At 54.1% G+C, this 13,266-nt stretch overlaps 1 protein-coding gene and 1 non-coding gene across 3 annotated transcripts; one reads left to right on the top strand and one right to left on the bottom strand.

The window, feature by feature from the left end:
* Positions 1-5,329: 5,329 nt before the first annotated feature.
* On the bottom strand, positions 5,330-11,553 carry LOC121106524 (sperm-associated antigen 4 protein-like). 2 transcript variants are annotated; one of them, XM_040656028.2, is made up of 11 exons: positions 10,752-11,553; positions 10,329-10,410; positions 9,592-9,659; positions 9,012-9,070; positions 8,841-8,881; positions 8,496-8,583; positions 7,862-7,946; positions 7,306-7,403; positions 6,546-6,707; positions 6,238-6,327; positions 5,330-5,526 (listed from the first exon to the last, which is right to left on the bottom strand). In XM_040656028.2, the coding sequence occupies exons 1-11, from the start codon at positions 10,873-10,875 to the stop codon at positions 5,386-5,388; spliced, it is 1,038 nt and encodes a 345-aa protein (XP_040511962.1). In that variant the 5' UTR covers positions 10,876-11,553; the 3' UTR covers positions 5,330-5,385. The 2 variants fall into 2 exon arrangements, with proteins under 2 accessions (XP_040511962.1, XP_040511961.1); XM_040656027.2 differs by lacking the exon at positions 5,330-5,526 and having other exon boundaries at positions 6,018-6,327.
* Positions 11,554-12,581: 1,028 nt separating this feature from the next.
* On the top strand, positions 12,582-12,638 carry MIR7482-6 (microRNA 7482-6). The gene has a single exon (NR_128275.1). It is a non-coding gene; the product is annotated as a microRNA 7482-6 (primary transcript).
* The last annotated feature ends 628 nt before the right edge of the window (positions 12,639-13,266 follow it).

A 13,266-nucleotide genomic window follows, 5' to 3' on the forward strand; every position in this document is an offset into this window, starting at 1 on the left:
ATCGCCAGGTGGTGTGAGAAGCGGGCACAGTGCCTGACTCAAAGCTTGTTCAGAGGCAGCCATCTGAGACATGAGAAGCTGGACAGTGCTTGGCTCAAAGCCTGTTCAACGGCACCCATCTGAGGCATGACCTGCCCAACAAGTTTTTGAAGTTAGTGGTTGACTACCACCAGCACAGCGGTAAGAGGACAGACACGCTGTTCCTCCCGATGCGCAAAAATGTGGGTACCCCGACAGCTACCATGATGGACAGGACATGATGACCCTGACAACTGGGGTAGGCAGGCCCAAAGAGTTCTGAGGAAGAACGGGTACCCCATCTGCCAAAACACAGCCATGTAAGTCAACGAGACGTCGCTGACCAACGTGCTGCCTCCCCACGGACCAGCAAGACATCACCGGATTCCCTGGTGGCGACTATACCTGATCTGTAAACCGTGTGCGGGAATTTCTTTCCTTACTATGGCTAACTTCCCCATCTTCCCCACATCCCTTAGTAGCTTGGAACCTCTAATGCTGATTACACTCTGATTCAAGACGTACTACTTGTTCATACTGGGATGAATCATACAAGGGTGAAGAAATTGTATGGAGAATAGCAAGATCATTAGTTTTGATAAATTATTACTATCAATCGTCAAGTTGGGCTAGTAAGCTGGTTTTCTAATATTAGAAGCGTTTCACAGTCTGGTGCAAAAACACAAAAGGGTAAAAAGAGAAAGAGGGGGAACTGTGAGAGGTAGATTGTGCTTTTGCAGTGGACATTTCCAGTGTTTCTGTATGTAGGATAGGATACAGCATAGGATACTTTGCCTTTCACAGAGAAAGCTCCCAGACACGGTAAAGTTGAGACTGGGGAGTTCTGACCTAGGTACAATTGGCACAGGCACTAGGTAAGGTAATTACATAGGGTAGGGGAGAGTCTGGTACAGGACACAATGAGTGTGCAGACTGCTGAAAATACTGTCCTCCTGCTGCCATGCCGTAAGAAGTACAGAACATACCCAAAGACAATGAGTTGGTAACAGATGTTGTATGGAAGTGTAGTGTAGCAACAGCATCAAAACATCGAGAGCCTGAGACGCTCAACCAGTGAGTGCCAGGAGAGCTTTTACCTGCGTCGGACCCAGGGTGTGTAACGGCATGGATTTCACTGTCTAGTTGCACAATTTCTCCCTTGGCAGTAGGGGGCGTGTGCTCATTACTGCAATAAGGAATAAACTGCTCTTCACAGACATCTTTGCCTGATTGGAAATTTTTGATCTCGAGCGTGTTTCTCACAGCAAGAAAATGCAGAAGGCAATACTCTAAATGTAACTGTCCTACAGGCAATCCGTAGTTCTGTGTTGGTTTTCTTTTAAAGGAGAGCAAATTTCAATACAAAATTACGAGGCTTCAAAACACTGCTAACGTAACACCAACAATGAAGCTTTCCAGTTTACTGAAGAGCAGGAGAGGAGGCCTGGAACAACATACTGCTGTAAGCACAATCACGGAGTCAGGCTCCAGCAGCTTAACGCTGCTCAGAAGAAGAGAAAAAAAAAAAAAGGGAAGTGCAACATTTGTCTAGAGTCTGTTGTTTATTATTTGTGGCTGTGGCAATTTCGATACATGACTGAATTTCTACAGCACTTTTTCTGTTTGAGCACAAGCTGGTCTTTTCCAACCCACCTGGCCAGCTGCACGGTCAGTTATGCACACTCAGTGCTTTTGAAATACCCCATCTGCATATATGAACCCTGAAAAACAACATGCAAGGTAAATTGTTGTCATGAATCTGATACAAAACTTAGGTGAAAGAGTCCATCCCCCTGTTTAGTGTGTTATGGCTTTACACACGTATGTTTACACATGTTGCATGTCCAAACAAACAATTAGAAATGCTTCTTGCTAAAGGCACTTACTGTTTTTAAATCCTTTTAAGTTTAGTTCTCTTGCATCAAGTTTATCTCCTAGATCATGCTTTCGTAGAACAGCCCAAATTGACAGCATTAATAGAAGGGGAAGAAAAGGTTTTCCTGTTCGAGTATGAAAATACCAACAATTAGCTCCAACTTTAGAACAGGATTTGGTCCTCTCAAAACAGGCAACAGCATTCAGGCGATAGTGATTTCTTTGCCTAAATGCTAACAGAATAGTATATCCCCCCAAAACAAAGTCTTCCAGTTTCAGCCTATGGATATGTCTAAGTCGTGCAGCACACCTACTAATTATCCCCAACCAAAAAGACAGCTTCGCAAGACTACCTTTGCTCCACTTTGGCTGGGAAGGAAGAGAACCTCCAGACAGCATTCTGCTTGCACAGACCAGCAAGCCTACAGTTCTGTGTCTCTGTGTCTGGATGGCTGTCCGTAATAACCTTTCTTAGAGTGGTCTGATAGCTGCTGATGGCACTCCTCCTCCTCCTCCTCTCCATCACTGCCACAGCTGCCACGATCCTCCATGTGAGGATGCGGTAGGAGGTCAGCAGCTAACAGTCAGACAGGGGGAAAGAAAGACAATGTTTACTTCCATTCTGAGACCCTGAAAATAATAATACCTTCTTGACTTTATGGTCACACACAGCACAGAGAGCCACAAAGAGCCAGTGAAGCCACTTCTAGCCTGTTTTACCACCAACAACGGATCTTTCTCTGAAACGCACAGCCCCGTGCGGCCGCGTTCTGCCCTGAAGCAAGGAACGGCCTCAGCAGGGCAAGGGCTTTCCCCGTCAGCCAAGAGCTATCTACCGGGCGCCATTAGGCCTTCTGGCGGCAGCGGCAACGACGCGGGGGAGCGGGGCCAGGAGCAGCCGCGTCACACCCTGCAGTTACAAAGACGGGCCCTGGGGGGGGTTGGGGGGGGGGGGGAGAGGGGACCGTTACACGTCAGCCATTTTCTATGCTGCCCCAGCGCCCCCTTGCGGGGCAGCCGTTGCCATTCCTCCAAAAAGGTAACAGCGCTCATTTCTCTAAGGAGGCAAATACTCTGCCTATGTGGTTAAAGAAGACAGAAAAGGAGACCCTGAAGCTATCCTAACGTTCCCATACACAGGCCGTCTCCTACTCTGACTATAAAGCACAAAGGCTTTTTGCTCCCACTGCGTCTCCCCCGCCTGACAGCGAGCTTGGCAGGACAGGCAGCCTCCCCTCATAGGCCTGGCTGGGCAGAGCACTACTCTGAATAGAGGACAAAGGCGACGGAGCTGTGGGGGCTCCCACACAGAGCGTCCACGGGGAAAGCTGGGAAACGGCTCTGAGTCGGCTCTCAGGCCAGCTGGGATCTGCGTGTGAACAGCGTCTCCGGAGCTCCCCAAGCGGCAGAAGTGGCAGGTGCGAAGGGCCCCGCGGGTGCTCCGGCACCTGCCCGCACGCTGGAGGTCCCATCTAGTGTTTGTACTGCTGGCAGCAGGCAAATACGCACTGAGAGCAGATAGAAAGATCAGAAAAAGCAGCATGTAGAGCCCAGACTTCCTTTTGGTCATCTCTTTCCTGAAAAAGAAGGCGTCGGGGTGTTGGCAGCGCTCACGGTTTGAGGCAGGTCCTGAGGACTCCAACCGTAAATTGTTGGGAAAGAAACGTTGTTTTTGCATGGCAGTGAGATGTTATGACTCTGCAGAGGTCCTGGGGGGTGGGGGGGGGGGCAAGCCGTGGGGAGTGGGGGAACTCACCTCGTGAAGCAGGAAACGTGAACTGTTGTGTCTCTCCAGTCCGGCGCACCTCTCTACTCCAACGGTTTCCTGCGTCTGCAAAAGCGTGAAATAAAATGTGATCCGTGGCGAATTGCCTGAGCCTGGAGTATTGACCATGAGCGTTTCTCACAAAATGGCAGATGTTACAGGACAATTAAGAGTTCATTCTGCTTTCCTTCCATTTGGGGTGTATATCTGTAATATGACCGTGGGTGTACTAAGAGTTTTCTGTCTTTTCTCGTGCACTTGTGGACCAGGCCACCACCCATCACCCTCTGCTACCGTGAATACCGGGTCCCTCTGAGGATCTTGGTAGAATTTCCGTCCTGGCATTAAGTTACGAACAGGTCACTTTGCAACCTTCTCTTGTGCAGGCTGAACAGCCCCAGCTCTCTCAGCCTGTCCTCGTAGCAGAGGTGTTCCATGTCAGCCTCGTAGCAGAGGTGTTCCATCCCTTGGATCGTTTCTGTGACCCTCCTCTGGACGCGCTCCAGCAGGTCCACATTTCTCCTGCACTGAGGACCACACGTCTGAACAGGGTACTCCAGGTGAGGCCTCACCAGCACACAGTAGAGGGGCAGCTTCACAGAATCACAGAATGGCCTGGGTTGAAAGGACCACAGTGATCATCTAGTTTCAACCCCCCTGCTACGGGCAGGGTCACCAACCACTAGACCAGGCTGCCCAGAGCCACATCCAGCCTGGCCTTGAAGGCTTCCAGGCTTGGGGCATCCACAACCTCCCTGGGCAACCTGTTCCAGTGCGTCACCACCCTCGGTGTGAAAAACTTCCTCCTAATATCTAACCTGAACCTCCCCTGTCTTGGTTTAAAACCATTCCCCCTTGTCCTCTCGCTGTCCATCCTCGTAAACAGCCGTTCCCCTTGCTGTTTATATGCTCCCTTCAAGTACTGGAAGGCCACAATGAGGTCTCCCCAGAGCCCTCTCTAAGCTGAACGAGCCCGGTTCCCTCACCTTTCCTCACAGGAGAGGTGCTCCAGCCCTCTGATCACCTTAGTGGCCCTCCTCTGGACCCGCTCCAAGAGCTCCATGTCCTTGGCTGTTGGGCAATTAAAATAGAATCCGATCCGGTCAGAAGGTGGAAGGCATGGCCTAGGAGAGCTGAGGACGCTTGCGTTGATGCTCTTATGCTGACTGGTATAGAGGATGGACGCTATGGGTCTGTGGGAGTTCCTGTGCAGAGCGTCCAAAGGGAGAGCTCTGAAGCAGCTCTGTTGGCTCTGGGGCCAGGTAGGATCTGTGTGCAGACAGCGTCTCCAGAGCTCACTGAGTGGCAGAAGTGGGAGAGGAACACCCTCCCACCTCTGGGAGGTTCCCATGGGATTTGGAGTCAGCGACAGCAGCAGCACCAGGGGGGCTGGTTTTGGGAACACACACCACCTGAGCCGCTTCCTCAGCCACGGTGGGTTTCTAAGCCCCGTGGCTGCTGCAATACCTGCCAGCCCTCATGGATGTCCCTCGCATCCCTCCAGACAATGAAGGAGGGCTAGGGCTCCATCATCTCCTTCTGTTTGGTTCACTCACATCCATGGGGCAGAGGCAAAGTGAGGAATGTCCCGTTTCTGCTGGACAATGAGAAATGGGCTGCTCAGAGGAAGCCTGTGAAAGAACACCTTCCACACCACGACAAACACACATCTCTGATGTGGAATAATTTTGTGTTTTATTTTTAAAAGAAACGCCTTTCTGCAGCGTCTACACATGTCCTTGGCCGATGTCATTTGTTCCCGCTCTCTTCCCATGAACCTGCACCCGATAAATACAGGTGTGTCCTGCATTTCCCCAGTTGTTGAGCACGACGAGCTTTATATGCCAAAAAGCTCTGGGGGTCTCGGTCTGCAAAACAAAGAGGACAACAAGAGACTTAACTCCTGGCCTGGAAGCAACCGCAGCTGCCTCCATGCATCTCCTCGTCAGCACGCTGCCTGTTGCGGGGCCAGCTCCCTCCTTGGCCGAGGAGGAGGCTTTTCTCTGCTTCCCTTCTCCCAGGCGGCCCCACTAAGGCCCCCTGTGCCCCAGCAGAGCCAACGTCTGGCCTGTGGGAGCAGGAGGAGCAGCGGTGGAAGCCTGATGCCATGTGGTCCCAGGGGACAGCCATATGGCTAGGGAGCACACCTGCATGGGGGCTGTCTAGGAGTGCCCGCACCGACAGCAGCTCCTCCGTCTGCCCAGGCCCACAGATGCCAACCGACCAGCCACTGGGAACAGGGCGTGCCCGTGGCACTGTCTCTTGGCTCTCACCACCTGACACTTGCATTTCAGGCCTTCTCCCAACACACATGGGACTGCAAGGCTCTGCCAAAAGAGGTGGGCACTTGCTGGGAACTCTGTGCACAGTGCTTGGTCCAACGTGGCGCTCTCCCTGCTTCATCCTCCCAGCTACCCTGCCATGTCGCGTGCTCTCGGCCCTCTGAACCTCAGCGTGTCTCTCTGAGCCCGCGCTGGACCCCTGCCCTGGCAGGGACTCCCCAACACTCCTCCTGCCACTGACTTGCTGCCAAAGCAGTGTTTCTGGAATGGTCTCCTGCCCATACGCAATGACTGTACCTGCAGTTGGAAGGTCTGGGTCACCTCTTTCCTGACATCATAGGTGAATTTCCCAAGCAAAGCTTCCTTCTCTCCTTCCTCATCCAGGCCCTACGAGATAAAGCACAGGGTAGCAGGTCAACACTTGTGCCAAACCTGGGCCGCCGGAGCTCCAGCAGCTCCTGCAGCTCTGGTGGAGAATGTGGTGGGGCTGAGTCTCCCCTTGAGCATTGCTCCAAGGACGTACTGGTCCTCTTCTCCAGTATGTCCCCTAGCAGAGGCGTTTCCCTACAGCCACATCCCAGCCCCATGTACCAGCAGACACTTACAAAGACAGCAAAATCACGGGGAGCGCTGCTGACGTGCCACAGGTTTGTTTCCACTGAGTGCTGCACAGTGACTGCAGTCGGCTGGACTTTTGTGGGCAAGTTGAAGACCACCTGGCTCTGAGATGCTTTCAAACGCCAGCAGTAGCCTGGAGACATGTCCAGCTGAAAGCAGAGAGCAGGAAGCAAGGGAGTCATGAGGCCCACGCTGCTGCCCGTGCAGCCAAAAACAAAGGCAGCAATGAGCATGCTTGCTGCTTAGGTGCTGCAGACAGCAGGTAGGGAAGCAGACAGACACACCCAGCTGTCTTGCTGGCATGGGAAGGAGAACTCTCCGAATTCCCATGAGGAGAAAGATATCCGTTATGAAACGTGGGATACCCCACACCGCAGTCAGGGCTATGAAGAAAGCTCCTGTTTTGCCCGGTAGTTCTGCATCTTCCCCTGCCTCCACCCCCGCCCAACCCAAAGAACAACGATCAGAGCTGACAAAGACAAACTGGGTGGCCGAGGAGGAGATTCCTCCCTCAGCCAGCCCTGACCACGGAGAGTGGGATGCAGGATTTAGCAGCACGGCTCACCCAGGTCAGCCTGCCTTCAGAGGGATACCACTGGTTTCTAGTAAGCCAAGCCCTGAGGGAGCCCTCAGGAGCCAGGCACCTGAGCAGTACCATGGGCTTGAGCAGTACCGCAGAGGGGCCTTAGGGGCCCCCAGCTGGACACGGGGGAACAAAAGCAGCACTGAGGATCTCTGCTACCCTACCTGCTCAAAGGTCTCCACCACGTTTTGAGTGCACAGGAACCAAGCCACCTTGCAGTGCCATGCAGACCTGGATGATCTCTGCAGGTCTATGGAGACACCTGAATTGAGAAGAGAGCAGATGATTGCCAAGGGCCCAGTCTCCCAGCACCTAATTGGCTCAAGCTATTTCTAAGGCTGCCTGCTGACAGCATCCCTCTCTCAGGTGCACAGAGATGAGGTCTGCGGACAGTGGCAGGCAGCAAGGCCCTGTGTGAGGGGCAGCAGACTCAAGACAAGGCCATGCTGCATGGGGAGAGCTAAAGACAACCTGGACCTGCTTTCAGTCCCTGAGAAACCTCAGCACAGTGCAGTAACTCCGGCCAGGGGCACCACTGCAGGGAGCGAGGGCATGATGGGGCTGAGCCGCTGAGCCCAAGGGAGCCACAGCTGTGTCCTTGGGCCAGTGATTTAGTCTCATCCGGCTCTTCCTCAGAGAGACGAGGCCGCAGCACAGCCTCCTTTTGGCAGCACTGAGCTTAAGCCCAGCCTAACAAGGCATGCCTGTCTGGGTCCATACCTGCACTTTTCAGAGCCCGGTCATACTTTGTGAAGCACTTTTCCTTAGGTATCACACACACTGCCTCTCTCAAGTCCTGGGCATCCTGGGGAAGACAGAAAGCAGCACAGGAGATGAGCACATCACTGGGCTGCTACGTTGGACCACTGCGTTCCGTGTCAGAGCCAAGGAGCTTTGTCAGGAAGCGTGTCAGAAAGCAAAACACAGGCCTCATCTGCAGAGGCACTCAGCCTCTTTTCATCAGGAAAAGTTGAAGGCTGGACGGTTTTTGTGTCCCCTGCCAGAGTATGGGCCTGGGCACCACTGGCTTGTTGTCTCCTTCCACACTCTTCAGATGAGCTGTGGCAGGGTGGGATATCTCTGGAAGGGCACCCAGGTGTCTCCACTCTCTGGGAAGACACCAGAGCTGCCAGAGGTCCTAGATTACCAGGACAAGAATGCGGGCAGCTTTCCAGCAGCATGGCCTGGCTAAATGTGACCAAGAGAAAGCCTTTGCAGAAGGGGAGCTCAACCAGCAAGGCCTGGCGTGAGATGAGTGGCTGGGGTCAGCAGGGAAATCCCACAGGGAGCCCCACAGAAGCGCCCTGCGCAAGGCTCTGCTCATCCCAGCCTCTTCCCCAAAGTGCAGGATCACCTTCATTGCAATGCCACGCTCTTCAGCCAGGTAAGACACCCCATTCCTCTGGTTTTCAATCCCCTGGGTTTCTTCAGTCAGCGAGTTCCTGCAAACACACACGGAGCAGATGTCAGAGAGCTGCCCAGCCCCTGAAGCGCATTCGGACTTCGCAGATGAGCAGACACACAGCCACTCCTTCATGCTTTTTCTTTCCAAGCTTAGGAGCGCTTCCCATCACCTCTGTTTAATAAAAGGCAGAGAGGGAAAGGCACACGCCCTGGGGATTGTGCAAGGCAGCACAAATGGCAAGAGCTCGTCTGCCACTAGTCCCACCAAGAGAGCAGCAGGCCCAGGGGCCCTTACCCGGAGTTCATCGGGCGTGGAGCAGTCTGCAGCGACAGCATCTGAAAGGGAAAGGCTTGCCATTGGAGCATCAGTCACTGCTGGCAGCAGGAGGACGCGTGCATTTGCCCAACTGCCACCTACAGACGTCTTCTGTGGGAATTGTCCTGTCCCTCAGCAGTTGTCACTGACCTGCAAGAGATCCTCTGTCCACAGTACTCTTGCCAATGTGGTTCCACCGTAGGCACCAACTGTCATTTGCAACACAGACAGAAAGTTATTGCACTATGGTTTCTAAGGGCTGCCATAGTCCTACTGTCTCGCCTCGAACCGGAGTGCAAGATGTTTCCTGAGGATGTGGGGGACTGGGGCAGAGAGCACATGGCTGCAAGAACAGAACCTCTTCTCCAACCCTGACTATAAAGCACAAAGGCTTTTTGCTTCCACTGCCTCTCCCTGTCTGACAGCGAGCTTGGCAGGACAGGCAGCCTCCCCTCATAGGCTTGGCTGGGCAGAGCACTGCTCTTACACGGCCTGGCATAGAGGACAAAGGCGACGGTGCTGTGGGAGCTCCCGCACAGAGCGTCCAACGGGAAAGCTGTGAAACGGCTCTGAGTTGGCCCTCAGGCCAGCTGGGATCTGTGTGTGATCAGCGTCTCTGGAGCTCCCCGAGCAGCTGAAGCGGGAGGTGTGAAGGGCCCCACGGGTGCTCCAGCACCTGCCCACACTGCTGGAGGTCCCATCTAGTGTTTGGCAGCAGGCAAATACTCACTGAGAGCAGATAGGAAGATCAGAAAAAGGAGCATGCAGAGCACAGACTTCTTTACGGTAGTCTCTTTCCTGAAAAAGAAGGAGTCGGGGTGTTGGCAGCGCTCAGGATTTGAGGCAGACCCTTTCTCGGGGATATCTTCTCTTACAAGATGCAAAGCAGCAATGATGCTGCCAGATGCTGCTGGCAAAGAACAACCAACAGAGGCAGCCCCCAGCAGGAGTGGGGCTTCCCTCAGCTGCCTTCAGCACCACGGGCAAAACATGCCAAAACCCAGTTCCAAGATCACCTTCACAAAGGGTGCTGAAGTAACCCAGGGAAGAAAACAGACCCAGCAAGCAAAAGCGGTGGCTCACAGGGACTCTGTGCTGGGGGCGTGACTTCTGTTTTGCAGAGGAGTCAAATCGCCTTATACTGGAGATGAAGAAACACCTCCTGCTTTGAGGTGTCCTCCACAGGCAGGCTGCAGCCAGTCTACTCCTGGGCTCCTTCAACTCCTGCTGCCTTACATCCTCACATCCCAGCCAGAGGCTTGGATGAGACGTTTTGAGCCGTGTCAGGTGTGTGGACTGAGTCCTTGCTCCCAGTCCCTCCTGAGCCGCTGCCATAGCTCTGAAAGCGCAGAGCTGCTGCTGGTGGGAGCCAAGTTCTTTCTCCTGCTGGGTAGCACTGCCAGCCTGGCCTGCCCACCCCCACCCACGGAAACCCCCAATACCACATTGCACAGGTACTGAACTCACATATAGGTGATGTTTGTGCCATAGAGTTTCTTGAGGGAAACCACAACCAGTGACTCTCTCAGAAGACTTAAGATGTTTGGCTCTGGCAAAGAAAGGGGAGGAAGAAAAGCGTGAGCACGTTCTCAAGGGATACCAGTCAGCATTGTGTCAGACCCTCTAAGGAGGGCTGGGAGCCGATCCGGATCACAGCTGAGGCAGGGGCAGGGCTGCGGTTGTGTCCTGGAGAAGGGGCAGCTGGGTGCATCCTGCGAGCGGGACACCGAGGGCTGGCAAAGATCACCTCGCAGGCACACCACTGAGGGCACGTTCAGGGAAGGAGGTCAGCCTTAGGCTTGGTGCCCCGGCTCCTGTTGTACTGCCGTGCCCCTTGCTGGCCAAAACGTTTCCCAGAAACCTGGTGGAGCAAAGCAGCCCGGGACTTACCCTCCGCATTTGCAGCAGTGCATGTGCAGCTGGCTGGCCCTGCCTGGGCCACCAGAGAGGAGGTGCAGCTGTGGAGGAAAATGAAAAGCCCTGCTGTGCACCGTCTCCACACCACGGGAGCCATGGTCAGCAGGACTGACCAGCTTGGAGGCCCCAGCCAGAACAGACATCTTGGGAAGCCTCCCAGGGAGCAGCCTTAGCATGGCGACAATGGGCAGCATGGAAAGGATACAAGCAGCATGAAAAGGATATGAGCAGCATGCCAGCTTCATTTTCACCCCGTGTTCCCATGGGATACGGACTTGGCTACAGCTACAGCCCAGTGGGCTATCAGCTTAGCCTCTCCTCCAGAGTGTTTCTGAGCTCGGTGCCTCTTTACCCACGACCGTCATGGATGTCCCTCTGTGTTGTCCCCAGCCCCACATTTGCTCCATCTCTGCTGCCCAACAGCTTGTGTCCCTGGGAGGAACAAACCTCCCTCCTACCTGTTTCCTGGGAGCTGGCTGCTCTCCATTTCTGCCTCCTCCAAGTTCCTGCCAGCTCCTCTCACCCTCACCCTTCCAGGGGGCCTCTGTGCCCCTTTTGATCTCTGGGGAGACTTTCTCCTCCTCATGCTGTGGAGGAATCAAGCTTTCCCCTTGTCAGTGTCTCCTTCCGCAGCAGGAATGTCTGCGCGGAGGAAGGCCACTGAGCAACAAGCCCAAACCCAATCCGCAGGAGAAGCGCGCCTGTCCCGAGCACACAGCCACCAGGACACCACCGCGAGCTCCTTCCACACGCGTTGGCAGCCAAGGCCAACAGTGCCAGGTGGCAGCTCAGCGGGGCACACTGTGGCACCCACTCCTGACCTCACAAAGGCCTGGGCCTGCACAGCGTCAGCTCAAGGCTCTGACCTCACAATCGGGCCTAGCAGGGCTGGGAGGTGGGACACCCCGCAGGTTTCATGGTACGTCCGCCCTCGACAGCCCTGGTGGGCTCAGCCAATTGTAGCCCAAAGTTCGTGTGCCAGATTCACTATCATCAGATATCTCCCTGGTGTGCTGTCATGGGTTATACCTGTGTTGCAGAAAGGGATCAGCTTGGACTCTGTATATGGGGAGGACAGTACCATGGTACTCCAGTGAGATACTGCAGAAAGCCTTTTTTCCTTTTAGTATTAAATCTCGGCCCGACTTGGGACTCCTGAGTATTCCAACTGTATACTGTGAGAAATTTGAGGAACATCGTTCAGATGTACTGGTACCAACCAGTTCTGTAGTTTGAATGCCAGACAGAGGGGAAGGCTAACTGGGAGAGGTTATCCCAGCATGCCATAACAGGTGAAAGCTAAAGAAGGAGAGGAGGAGAACGGGGAGGGGCTAACCAAGCAGTGAACAGGTACGGGACACTGGCTGAGGGAATGAGGAGCCTCGCACAGGCTGTGAACCTGGGAGTCCTTGGCCAGTGAGGGCATGGGAGAAAATGTGCACTGGGAAGTAGTAAACATAAACTGTTGTGTCACTCTGACCTGGTGCACCCTAGTCAAGAGTGCCCGCTTCTGTAAAAGCGGGAAAGAAATTGTCATTCATAGCAAATTTCACCTAAGCCCGAACTATTGAATACAAGCATTTCTCACAAGGTGAACACATTTGCCACACCTCGACCAGCAATCCTTGACAAGACTTGAGCGGCTGGGGTCAGCAGGGAAGTCCCACAGGCAGCCCACACAACCGTGCCCTGGCCAAGGCTCTGCTCATCCCAGCCTCTTCCCCAAAGTGCAGGATCACCTTTGTCACAGCGCCAGTCTCCACAGACAGGCAAAAGTCACCTCCTTCCTCAGGAATTGCATCTCCTGGGCTTGTTCACTCACCAGAGAGGGCAACTTTCTGCAGACACACAAGCCAGAGAGCTGCCCAGCCCCTGACGAGCACTCAGCTCACAGATGAGCAGACACACAGGCACTCCTTTGAGTCTCCCTCTCTTTGCAAGCTTAGGAGTACATCCCATCACCTCCACATTTAGCAAAAGGCAGAGAGGGGAAGGTACGAGGCCCGGGGACTGTGCAAAGCAGCGCAAAATGGCAGGAGCTCATCTGCCACTATCCCACCGAGAGAGCTGTTGGTCAGATGGGGGCTCTTACCAGAAGCTCATCAGGTCTGGGGCAGTCTGTGACAACAGTGCCTGCAAGGGAAGGACTTCCCATTGGAGCACCAGTCACTGCTGGGAGCAGGAAGATGCGTGCATGCGGCCTACAGATGTCCTTTGAGGGAATTTCTTGTCTTTCAGCAATCGTCACTGACCTGTGAGAAACGATTACCACAGTCCCAATGTCTCCTCCCAGACAAGGGTGAAACACATGGGGGACTGGGTCAGAGAGCACGTGGCTGCAAGCAGGGTCCCTTCTCATTTGCTTGGGAGCTCATCACAGCCCTGGCCTCCACGCGCGCTCAGCACCCCGCAGCTACCCCAACTTTCCCCTCTCTCACTAACGGTTACCGTCATCCCCAGGCTCCTCTAGCTGGGAGAGAGACCTTCC

This window comes from Gallus gallus, chromosome Z, assembly GCF_016699485.2.
Source record: "Gallus gallus isolate bGalGal1 chromosome Z, bGalGal1.mat.broiler.GRCg7b, whole genome shotgun sequence".
NCBI classification, from domain to species: domain Eukaryota; kingdom Metazoa; phylum Chordata; class Aves; order Galliformes; family Phasianidae; genus Gallus; species Gallus gallus.

Coding starts and splice junctions, on each gene's coding strand:
- LOC121106524 (XM_040656027.2), bottom strand. CDS start 10,875: ATGGCTCCCGTGGTGTGGAGACGGTGCACAGCAGGGCTTTTCATTTTC. Junction 9,660..10,328: donor GGCACAAACATCACCTATAT/GTGAGTTCAGTA, acceptor CTTCTTTTTCAG/GAAAGAGACTACCGTAAAGA. Junction 8,584..8,840: donor CCACGCCCGATGAACTCCGG/GTAAGGGCCCCT, acceptor GTGTGTTTGCAG/GAACTCGCTGACTGAAGAAA.